This window comes from Ornithorhynchus anatinus, chromosome 2 (assembly GCF_004115215.2).
Source record: "Ornithorhynchus anatinus isolate Pmale09 chromosome 2, mOrnAna1.pri.v4, whole genome shotgun sequence".
NCBI classification, from domain to species: domain Eukaryota; kingdom Metazoa; phylum Chordata; class Mammalia; order Monotremata; family Ornithorhynchidae; genus Ornithorhynchus; species Ornithorhynchus anatinus.
The window spans coordinates 95,701,489-95,714,249 of NC_041729.1; the positions used below are offsets into that span (position 1 = coordinate 95,701,489).

General features: G+C 41.6%; 1 protein-coding gene across 1 annotated transcript in view; it reads right to left on the minus strand.

The window, feature by feature from the left end:
- The window catches only part of LAMA2 (laminin subunit alpha 2), a 586,243-nt gene that overhangs the window by 201,316 nt on the left and 372,166 nt on the right, over window positions 1–12,761 (minus strand). The window contains 2 exon segments of the mRNA XM_029049645.2: window positions 5,086–5,192; window positions 10,767–10,978. Coding sequence (XP_028905478.1) covers window positions 5,086–5,192; window positions 10,767–10,978 — 319 coding nt within the window.

The following is a 12,761-nucleotide window of genomic DNA, read 5'->3' on the forward strand; positions in this document are numbered from 1 at the left end:
GTCACACAGCCAATAGGTGGTAGAGCTGGGATTAGAACCTAGATCCTCTGATTTCTGGGCCACGCTCTTTCCACCTGGCCATATTGCTTCCCATCTGTACTCTAGTACTTAGTACAGTGCTTCGCACACACTAAATTCTCGATAAATACCATGGATTGGTTGACCTTGTTCCTATCTATATTTCAAAGGAGTTGTCAGAGGTGGGAGGGGGGATGAATCTGGAGTGACATTTTCAGAAATGTGGTAATGCATGAATGCCCATGGCAGAACTTCAATTAATAGGTTCTAGACATGTCCATTTTCAGAGTACCTCCCATTAGAGTTTAAGAAAGAAAAAGGAAAGTGACACTGGAAATGAGCATTGATGGAATTATTTTGGAAATTTGATTATGTATTTTTGAATTCCAGTTACGTGCCTCGGTGTCAGAGACAGGGATCTATTATATCAATTATCTTCAAGATAGAGTTGGGCCAAAGTAAGAGCCTCTTTAACATTTAAATGAAACTATCAATAAATTCTTGATTTTCGATTAGTGTTAGAAGGGCCTGCTAAACATTTGGTGACCTATATTTACAGTTAAGATGCTTTAAGGACTGAAAAAATATATGAAAGGTATGTCCAATTACTGCTTTTGCCACTTGTTAATTGTGCCACATGGTTAATTCGATTCTGAAGATTATGCAGTGTTTGATTTTGGTTTTCCTAAAAAATCTTACATGAAACATTCCCACCCTATTGGATCAAGGCTACAGTCCTGGAGGCCTTTGATGGAGTGCAGTGATTAGGGTTAATAATGGAGAAAGCCTGGGGAAAATTTGGTACCCCTAAGAATTCTCAAATCACCATAGAAGCCAAATACATGGGAATTTAGATTTAATTCTGAGAGAGTAAAAGGGATGAAAAGCTAAATCCATTTTCTTACCCTTTAAACATTACATATGCTTTTTGGGCCTGAATCCATGTGCTTGGGCCTACATACTATAATTCAGATGAAAAGAAGCAGAACAGGATACAAGAAGTGACAGAACGTTCTAAGCTCTACCTTTTCTAGTTCTCCCAGCCCACTGCCCAGAGAACCTCTCTAAGATCCAGAGGACCTTCACATAAGCCTTCTAGGATGTTGTTATTGAGTAATATTGGGTGCCTGAAACTATTCATTGAATCATATTTATTGAGTGCTTACTGTGTGCAGAGCACTGTACTGAGTAATTGGGAGAGTACTATATTACAGTGAACAGATACATTCTCTCTCCACAACAAGCTTACAGTCTAAATGCGGGGGGAGGGGACAGACATCAATACAAATAAATTACAGATATGTACATAAGTGCTGTGGGGCTGGGAAGGGGAAAGAACAAAGGTATGTGTGTCGGAATATCTAGTATCCACAAGTGCCGATTCTGGTTACCTTGCTGGTCACATAAGAGCAAGAGTAAGCACACTCAATCACGCTTAGTGATTTAGCACATCTTTGCCCAAAGAGTCTCACTCAGCTAAATTGCCTGGTTTGTCCATGTAGGGAAGCTTGAATGCTTAGTTTACATACCACCCAGTGGGCACCCGCTAGATCTCTGTCCAGCTACTACAAAATAGCACAATAGTTCAGCAGCTGTAAAACACACAATCAAATACACGCTCATTATAAATCCATGCCATGCCTCTGGGATTACCGGAGTGACAGGCCGGTAGGCACCCCGAGGACACCCGTTTGCAGGGGCAAAACCCCACCGTCGAGGTGGAACTTGTACTCGCTGAGCTATTGGTTGCTGCTCTTTCTGTCTCTGCATCTGCCTGCTGAGGTTGCACCGTTTGCCTATGAATCCTGATTTACAGGCACATCTTCCCATGATGTCGCAGCGTGGGGACGTCGAGCCGATAGGGCTGCAGCCACACAGCACGCAAAACTGCTTCTCTGAGTCCCACCACAAGCTGGGCTTGAGGTGCCACAGGCAAAAGGCAATAGGAAAATGAATTTAAAGATGCTGCCCGGGACGCGGAAACAAATGGCAAACATTTTTAGATTAATATTTGTTGGTGTCTGAAAATGTACAACTTCTGTTCAGCTCTTCTTACAAAGAAATAGAACTATATGAAAACAATAAAGCTGGAAATCAGAAACTGATAAGATAATAGGAACTGATTGGAAATTAGACTATGTCCTTCAAACCTCTGGGAACATTTAAATCGTTATGAGATTACATATGGATGTCCAATATTTTCACTGATAATTTTGTGATAACCAAGCCTTTCCTTAAAAGAGGAAAATTAAATGAATTTAAAATTTATTGGGAATACAAAATACAATGCCTTTTGGGATGACTGGATGGAGTAAACAGTTTCAAGAGTTCTGGGTTATTTGGTCAAGGCTTGTTTTTGGTTTTTCATTTTCTTTTTCTATGCTGTATGTTAGAAATTGGTCCATCAGCAGTATTGGTTTGGTGAGTTCATGTGAACTGCACATGATAGGGGACTGGATGAGTGGAGGGCTGGGATTGGCTGAGAGGAGGGCTGGGCTGTGGCAGAAGTTACTTGAGAGGCAGATTATGGGAAAGAAGTGACATTTCTAATCAACTTGCAAATCCAAAGGATTGAAAAATCTAGCCATAGAGGAGCATACAAATAACATTAATAATGACAGTGATAAAAATAATAATGATAATTCTGGTGTTTGTTAAGTGCTTACTGTGTTGAGCATGTTAGTCTGTGCTGGAGTAGATCAGAACAATCAGGTTGGATACAGATCCTGTGCCTTTAGGGGATCTAAGAAAGAGGCATTAAATGTCCATTTTACAATTGAGGACACTGAGGCAAGGAGAAGGTAAGTGACTTACCCAAGGTCTTATTAGGAGGCATAGTCAGGATTAGAACCCAAGACCTCTGACTTCTAGGCCTGTCTTTTTCCATTAAGCTGTGCTGTTTCTCTAAGATAAGCAGGCATACACCATCCTTAGTGCTCAAAATGGACACATTAGCATTTCCCAGCCTGTTTCTGTACTTGTGACATATTCCAACAGAAACCATCTATCTTCCTTGTAGTCCACCTCAGTACTGGGACTCAGTTTTTGGTTCTTCTGTGGGCCCAGACTCCGGGAGGAAGGCTTCCTGCTCCCATTTTCATGACAGATTTCCTGCTCCCCAGTACCATCAGGACCAATTTTGAGCTGGTTTTGCACCAGAAGGTCAAATAGTATTCATTCAATCATATTTATTAATCGCTTACTGTGTGCAAAGCATTGTATTAGCCACTTAGCACTTAGGCTTTGGGCACCGATGCTACTGAGAGGAGAGAGAATGCCCCTGACAGTTTTTTTTTTTCCAAATGGTATTTGTTAAGTGCTTACTGTGTGCCAAGCACTATACTAAACACAGGGGTAAATACAAGCTAAATTGCACCTAGATCCCACATGGGGCTTGCAGTCTTAATCCCCATTTTACAGATGAGGTAACTGAGGCACAGAGAAGTTAAGTGGCTTGCCCAAGGTCACTCAGCAGATAAGTGATGGAGCTGGGATTGGAAGCCAGGTCCTTCTGACTCCCAGGACTGTGCTGTATCCACTAGGCCATGCTGTTCATTTTGGGGAGATGAGACTAGACTGCGAGAACCTCTACACTGTTGAGTTTTGAATTTTGAGTTCCAACCCTTTCATTGTCCTAGGGTTCATAATCTTAGCCCTATTTGCAGATAATAATAATGTTGGTATTTGTTAAGTGCTTACTATGTGTCAAGCACTGTTCTAAGTGCTGGGGTAGATACAAGGTAATCACGTTGTCCCTCATGGGGCTCACAGTCTTCATCCACATTTTACAGATGAGGTAACTGAGGCCCAGAGAAGTGAAGTGACTGGCCCCAAGTCCCACAGCTAAGTGGCAGAGGTGGGATTAGAACCCACGACCTTTGAGTCCCAACCCGTGCTCTTTCCACTAAACCACGCTGTACGCTGCTGGGGTGCAGATCTTATCTTATCCTTCTTTGATCTTATCCCCATTTTACAGATGAGGAAATGGAGGTACAGAGAGTTTGAATGACTTGCCCAGGGTCATAGAACAGGCCAGTGGCAGAGCTGACACTAGAACCTGGGTCTCCTGAATGTAATCCCTTTGCTATTTTCTCTAGCCAAGCTGCTCACTACTGTTGTTACTCATAATGAAGCACTCGGAATATGCCAAGCCTTTGTTCAGCGCAAAATGGTAGAAAATTTTTCTTTGTTCTCCCCTGTCCCTTCACCACCGACCCACATATGCATAAGAAGATGCTGCACCATTTGTTTTAGACATTCATGAGACTCTACTTTCGGGGATCTAAAATTGAGTGCACACCCGTTTTGTTAAAATGATGGGGAGCTATTCTTGTAGAATTCCATGAGGACAACCTCACACTGTGGTAGTGACTCAATGTGAACACTATATGCACAATACAGACAGATGCATGTTGTTGGAAGAACATTAGAAAATTTTGTGATTTATCCAAAATGGATAATGAAAACGTGTGGTGACAGAATAACAATAATAACAATAATTGTGATATTTGTTATGTGCCGAGTATTACAATAAGCATCAGGGTAGACAGAAGATAATCAGATTGGACAGAGTCCCTGACTGACATGGAGCTCACAGTCTAGAGGGGAGGAAGAACAGGTATTTAATCTTCATTTCACAGATGAAGGGATTGATGCACAGTGTGATGTTAAGTGCCTTGACCAAGGACTCCCACTAGGCAAGTGGCAGAGCTGGGATTAGAAACAGGTCTCTTGACTCCCAGTCCCGTAATCTTTTTACTGGGACAGACTGCTTCTCTGAGTGAGGTTTTTTTTTGTTGTTTTTTGTTTGTTTTTTTTTTTGATGATTCCCAGAGATTTGAATTTAGCAACTATTCATTACTGAAGAAAGAGCAGATGGATCTAAGTGCCTTATTTTGCTCCCACAGACCTAAAATATGGAAATATTCATGTTGCTCTTACAGATGTGGATACATGGTTATCACTTCCTTCCTCACATACCCAGTGAACAAAAATTTGCTCTTGAGACCTGGAGGTGATGAATTAATTAGGAAGAACTGGAGAATCAAGGAAGAACATGCCCCTTACCTGGCACTCATCACACTGACGTCCTTGAACATTGGCTCTGCATTTGCACTGCCCTGTCTCAGTGTTGCAGACCTCCGATAATGAGCCATTGATGTTGCAGTGACAGGCTGCAAAGTGAAACAGACAACAATAGCCCATGTGAGTTCACTGGCAAACTCCCCAACAGCCCACCCTCTTCATGATGTAGCTGCCAGCACAGATTCTTTACCCTCAGGCACACCCTAGGACAATCCCTTCTCTGATTTCCTGATTCAAAAGCTGCAATCACTTTGGGAGATTCTGCTGCCTTCTTAAGCCATGAGAGCATAATCTCAAGTCACTCTCCATGTCACAAAGATAAAATGATGAGCATTTTTTTATGGTATTGGTTAAGTGCTTACTATGTTCTAAGTGCTGGGGTAGATACAAGACACTTAGGTTGAATCCAGTTCCTATCCCACATGGGGCACAATCTTAATCCCCATTTTACAGATGAGGTAAAAGAGGCCCTGAGAAATGAAGTGACTTGCCCAGGGTCAAACAGCAGACAAGTGGCAGAGCTGGGATTAGAACCCAGGTCCTTCTGGCTCTCAGGCCTGTGCTCTATCCACTAAGGAAAACTGATTCTCCTAAGTGAATGTAACTGAACACTCAGACTCTGCAGATATAAATGAACTTGTAACTCCTCCTGGTGATAGTATCATATTAAGATGAATACTCAAGATGGAACTGACCCACCAGGAAACCAGGAAAATCAGGGAGATCCTGAACCATGTGGACTCTATATCTCCTCCCCCATTCTCTCTTCCTCCCTCTAAGCTCTTATCTCCTCCTGCCTTCAGGACATCACTACTTGGATGTCCTCCTGCCACCTAAAATTCAACATGGCTAAAACAGAGCTCCATATCTTCCTTCCCAAACCCTGTCCTCTCCCTGACTTTCCTTTCACTGTGGATGACACAACCATCTTTCCTGCCTCACAAGCTCGCCACATTGGCTTCATCCCTGACTCTGCCCTCTCATTCACCCCACATGTCCAATCTGTCACCAAAGCCTGCTGGTCTCACCTTCACTACATTGCCAAGATCTGCCCTTTCCTCTCCATTCAAACCTCTACTACATTAGTACAATCACTCATCCTATCCCAACTGGATGACTGACAGCATCAGCCTCCTTTCTGATCTCCCAAACTCGTGTCTCTTCCCACTTCAGTCCATACTTCACTCTACTGCCCGGATTATCTTTCTACAGGAACATTCTGGGCATATCACCCCTTTCTCAAAAATCTTCAAAGATTGCCTATCAACCTCCGTATCAAGCAAAAATTCCTCACAATTGGCTTCAAAGCTCTCCAACACCTTACCACTTCTTAACTCACCTCCCATCTCTACTTCTACATCCCAGCCAACTCACTCTGCTCTAATGGTGCTAACCTTCTCACTGTGCCTCTTTCTCACTTGTCCTGCCATTGGCTCCTGGCCAATGTCCTACCTCTGGCCTAGAACACCCTCCCTTCTCAAATCCACCAATTCCACTTCCCCCTTTCAAAGCCCTTCTGAAGGCTCACTTTCTCCAAGAGACCTTCCCAGACTAAGTCTCCCTTTTCCTCAACTCCCCCACCCCTCTGCGTCACCCCAACTCACTCCCTTTGTTCTCTCCTCCTCCCCTCATAGCACTTGTATATAAATAATTCTATTTATTTATATTAATGTCTCTTTACTTGTTTTGACAAGTATATATCTATAATTCTATTTATTTATATTGATGCCTGTTGACTTGTTTTGATTTCTGTCTCCCCCCTTCTAGACTGTAAGCCTGGTGTGGGCAGGGATTGTCCCTCTTTATTGCTGAATTGTACTTACCAAGTGCTTAGTGCAGAGCTCTGCACACAGTAAGCACTCAATAAAAATGACTGACTGAATGAATGACTGTTAGATGATGGAGCTGTTGATTTCTTATAAGCTCTATCAATGCTAGAGCCCTTTAGAATTGGCATCAGTGAAGTAATCAGAAATAAAGGCCATTTTGCTCTTCAAACTGCTCTCCTCTACCCTGCTACACTGGCAATTAACAATCAATGACATTTATTATTATTTATTAATAACTGCACTTCGATCTGCACTCTTTGGAATACACACCAACCTCAGCCCTGCAGCACTTATATACATAACTGTAACTTATTTATTTATACTAATGTCTGTCTCCACCTCAAAATTGTAAGTGCACTGTGGGTAGGGAACAGGTCTCCCAACTCTATTGTTTGTACTCTCCCAAGGGCTTAGTATACACAGTAAACACTCAATTGATTGACTGATCGAATGCTTACTGTATGCAGAGCACTGTTCTAACTCCTTGGCAGAGTACAATATGACAGACTTGGCAGACATGGAATGTTTCCTCTTGTGCCTACAAGATGGGAATCCCTGACATAGCTCTAGAAGGGAGAAATCATCAACTCGAAAACCTAACTGACTTCCTCTTCTAGAGGTTCACTGGTCCTGAGGGTCTAGGGCAGGGGAACAGAGCTAAATGTTAGGCTTTTCTAAAACATGAATTTCCAGTATGGGCATCAGTGCTCCTATTTTTCATTATTCTGATTAACAAAATTTCTAAGAATTTCTATTTTCCCATAATTTCAGCAAGAGGGATAAAGGAAAATGAACTGTGGACTTCGGTGGCCAATATTCTAAAACCATAATAAATACAATAAAAACTATGACAGGTTACAACGAGAAAGACCCAAATTAACTCTGAATTTGTTTACATAAAACAATGGGGTAATAGATTTTAAAAGTTATAAAAGTCAGATTTCTAATACTATTTGGCTGGGACTCTTTAACAAAACAATACAAAAGAACGGAAAAATCTAGCAAAAACAGCCTCTTCTACAGTACTGCAAGTATATTTCTTTGAGAACTGGGCTCAGGAGTCCTTTTATCTCCCAAAAGGGAATATTACTTTCCAGTGTTTTTCATTTAGCTCTATTTTTCGACACACCAGATCCAGCTCATGCAGAAACTCTAAGGGCTTGTTCCTGACTACCTACATTAGACTTTAACCTCCTTGAGAGCAGGGATCATGTCTACTGATTCTGTTGTCTTCTCCCAAGCATTTAGTATAGTGCTCTGCACACATTAACTGCTCAAACCACTGTTAGGCTGATTGACTTCATCCCTGTAAATACTAACCTAACCTGAAGTTTGAGTTTATATAACATATTTTCCATTTGGAATCTATGAACTATAATAATTTTGTAATTGCATAGGACAGTTTACTAGCTATACAAAGTCAAGTTTTGATGCTCAGTGGTGGGGGAGAAAAGGGTTAATGTTGAGTCTCTGCTACTTTTCTGCTGTGTGTCCTTGGGCAAGTCACTTAACTTCTCTGGGCCTCAGTTTGCTCATCCATAAAATGGGGATTAAGACTGTGAGCCCCATGTAGGACAGGGACTGGGTCCAACCCAATTTGTTTGTATCTACCCCGATGCTTAGTACAGTGCCTGGCACTTAGTAAGTGCTTAACAATTACCACAATTATTATTACTGTGGCCCCGATGGGGAAGGTTTCCTGTTCCTAGGGTAATCTGCTTCACAATATATGGGCAATAAAGTGGGTTTTTTTGGTAAAAGACTGGAGATAGCTCCACACAACAGAAAGACTGACATATTGGAGCCAACTGAAAATCAATTAGGAACTCTATCTGTGATGAAGGTGGGACCCTCCACCTATAAGTTGACCGGTGGCCTCCCTATAGTTACTGGAATGCCCAATGGCAAAGGTGATGAATTTTACATACCAAGAGACTCGGTTGAAAAGTCATGCCAAATGTGTCTAACATGAAAGTACACACTTAATCCAGCACAACAGGCTGAGTAGGCAGAAAGGCAAGTGACCAACGTCGCACTGTTCTCTGGATGGTGCTTGTGCAAACTGTGGAGGTTAAAGTGAGCCCAGGAGTGGGACAGAGGGTGCAGGAAGCAGCCTAGTGGAAACAGCAGGTCAGGGCTCCTGCATTCTAATTCTGGCTCTGCTACTTAGCTACACTCTGTAGACTGTAAGCTTCTTGTTTGCAGGAATTGCATTTACTAACTGTTATATTGTGCGTTCCCAGTGCTTAGTACAGTACTCTGGACATCAGAAGTGCTCAATAAATGTTACTGATTTTTTCACCTTGGACAAGTCACAGCTTCTCTGTGCTTCAGTTTCTCATCTATAAATGGGGATTCAATACCTGCTCTCCCTCCTCCTTAGACCATAAGCCCCATGTGGTCTGGAACTGTGCATGATCTGATTATCTTGTACCTGACCTAATGCTAATACAGTGCTTAGCACACAGTAAGTAAATAACAAACATAATTATTAATGATAACTACAATTATTTATTATTACCATTATTAAACAGGCTTTTTTTTCTACAGGGCTGTTCCGTGTAGCATTCTTCTGGGATACAAGGATCTGCCGAGTTTCCCAGACAATACACTCATCTCAATTCACATCACGGGTGTCACTTGCTGTCATATAACAGATCTGCTGTAGGCCAGTACCCAAATACTACTGGCATTGGGGAACCAGGGAAGGAGTCATTCATGTTCTTAATAGTCATATATATTGTTTAAAGGCATCTCTTAAATCTCCTTTCCACTAGGCAAGGAGGACAGTGGAGGCATCCGCTTCAGGCTGCTCAGAAGTGAAGCTTTACCCCATTCTACCACAAGAGCAGTTTCTACACTTCCACAGGCCTTCTATCCAAACTGGAAAGCCTACCTATCAAGGTTCTTTAACATGGTGACTTTGATGGAAGCTTTTGTGCTGCTACCAGCATATTTTTCAAACTCTGCTGGTGGCAGATGGATGGTCTTGGGAAAGCACAACTGTACTGATAAAAAAAGCCTGCATTCAGTAGTCTTTTCTGGAATCACATCCTCAACTTGGAAAATGCATATAGCCCGTGTTAAATGTACCATTACATACTGCCTTGAAGTCTGAATATTAAAAAACACTATTTGCCCAATAGAATAAGCAGGGGCAAGGTGCAACATACAAACGTGTGTTCATAGAATGCACATACAAGCAATATGCTCACATGCCCAATATACATGTGAACCAAAGAATGCAGGCAAAAACCTGAAGTTTACAAGGGTTATTTGAAAATTCTGAGAAATGAAAATAAAATAAACTCAGAAAGATAAAATAGTCCATTATCACTAAACCAATATTCCTCAAAATTCAGGTGTCACCCACAAACTTAAAATTAATCACCTCACGAATGAAGCATACTTTAATGGCTTTTCTTCAAAGTTTTGTATAAGATTTATAACAGTACGTACTTGTGCTGTATGTACCAACAAATTAATTTATTAAGCACTAACTGTATGCCTAACACTGTACTAATACTGTGGTGAGAACAATACAACAGAGTTGATAGACACAGTCTCTATCCACAAAGAGCTGGCAGTGTACGGGGGGAACAGACATTAATCTAAATTAATTACAAATAAGTACAGAAGTACTCTGGAGTGTATTTTCACATACATGCCCTGCTTTGAGGCCTAACAGACACACCCAAACACACGTGTCACATAAACACACACAAAGACACACACTCCCCCCCCCCAATCCTTAAAGTTCACTCAGATACTTGTCAGTTACTTTGAGACATAATACATCAATCTTGTCAGGTGCAGCAATAGTTCAGGACTTACGCTGACAGTTCTTTGCATGAACGGCATCTCCAAAATATCCATCAGCACACCGCTCACAGTATCGGCCTGTTGTACCTGGCTTGCATATCAGACAAGCTCCAGACAAGCTGTCACAGCTGCCAGGGTTGGAGAAGTCAAGGTTGTCATTGCACTGGCATGGCTGACACGATCCTCCAGGTACTGATGGTTGTCCAAAATAGCCTTCTGCACATCTAAGGCCAAAGAACCATTGTCAGAATTTCTACAGGCTTATGCATCCCTGCGAATGGAAATGTTTACAGCTTTGCCATGCTACTAAAGACCAAAGGTGATATGATACTCTTTCAAAGCATCTTTTATTTTTTTTTTACAGCAAGGTCTCAGTACATTTTTTATTTTGTATTTCCAGTAAAGATACCAGATGAAATCCTGCCAGCTCCACTAGTAATTAAATTTCAGTGGGGAAGAAGAATCTTGTCACTGACATCGAAGAAGAGACAAAAGCATAAGAAGTGGTCTGTCTCCTGGCATTCTGGAGGGAATCAGGTCCATGCTGGAAAGCCTTTGTATTTCAACACATCACGGGTAGCTTCACGAACAGACTGCTTTTCTGGACTGATATATGTGATGGGATTTTTTTTTTTCTTGCTGCAAGAGCTTGTTATCAAAAACCAGACTCATAAAGCTATTTAGCAGCAGGATTTCAACATTTACTTAATATGAAAAGTTTTTTTGACCTAAGTGATTCACTTTTTAATTACATGGGTAGGGAGTGCAGCCAGCAGCTATAAATGCAATTGAATGATTGAATGAATGAGTGTTAAGCATGTGTGGAATGGGTGTCTGAATTGTATGTCCTCTCACAGGCACTGTTTTTTTTTTTAAGAGGTTTCTGTGCAGTATTTTCTTCAGTTCTGACCCACACTTCCCTATTATGTTAGCGGTAAAAGACAGAAGTAGGGGAATGCCCACTGAGACAATGCCATCAATTGTGAAAGTTTTGACTAAAGATCTACCTTGAACATTTCTTGAGTGACACAGGGTAGGAGCCCGAATCCTGAAAATAGCTGAGCAACTTGGGTAGCAGGGCTGCAGTGGTTAACGAGCTCCGGTAAAGTATTGGCATTTTTCTGCAGTTATCTTAGTCACAAATGGATTTGAACAAAAACACAAGCATTTTGCAATGTGCTGATCCCTGGCCTGCATAGTTGCTCATTAAACTCCTTGGTCCAGAGGGACCATGTCTAGCAATATGAGAGAGTACAAGTGACAATCAATCAGTTGTATTTATAAGCATTTACTTTGGGCAGAGGACTGTACTAAATGCTTGGGAGAGTAGTAGTCAGTCACTCGTATTTACTGAGAGCTTACTCTGTGCAGAGCATGGTAATAAGCTCTTGGGACAGTGTACTGTTATATAATCATATAACAGACACATTCCCTGACCATAATGAACTTACAGTTTAGAGGGGGAGACAGACAATATAAACCCATAAATTACAGATATGCACGTAAGAGATGTGGGCTTGGGAAGGGGAACAAATTTAGGGAGTGAGTCAGGGTGACGCAGAAGTGAGTGGGAGGAGAGAAAAGGAGGGCTTAGTCAGGGAAGACCTCTTGGAAGAGATCTGCCTTCTATAAGGCTTTGAAGGTGGGGACAGTAATTGTATAACAGAGTTGCTAGCTATGTTCTCTGCCCACAAGGAAACACTTCACAAACTAGTAGCACTAGACTCAATTCTCCTGAGGAGACTCTGTCATCAGTCCTGCCAGGACCGAGGGTCATCCTTCATTTTTGTTGGAAGACCCCATGTGTGATATTTGTGTAGGATACCCTGGGGATCTCTTTGTGAGGGTTCAGAAAGAGACCATTACTGGCTAGTCAATAATGCGGTTGCCTATAAAAATAAAGTGAAAGTTTTTAAAAAAATTCTAGATCTTAATTTTGCCCTAGAAATTGAAAAATAACAATAACAAAGCAACAATAACATGATAATAATAATTTTAGTGATAATA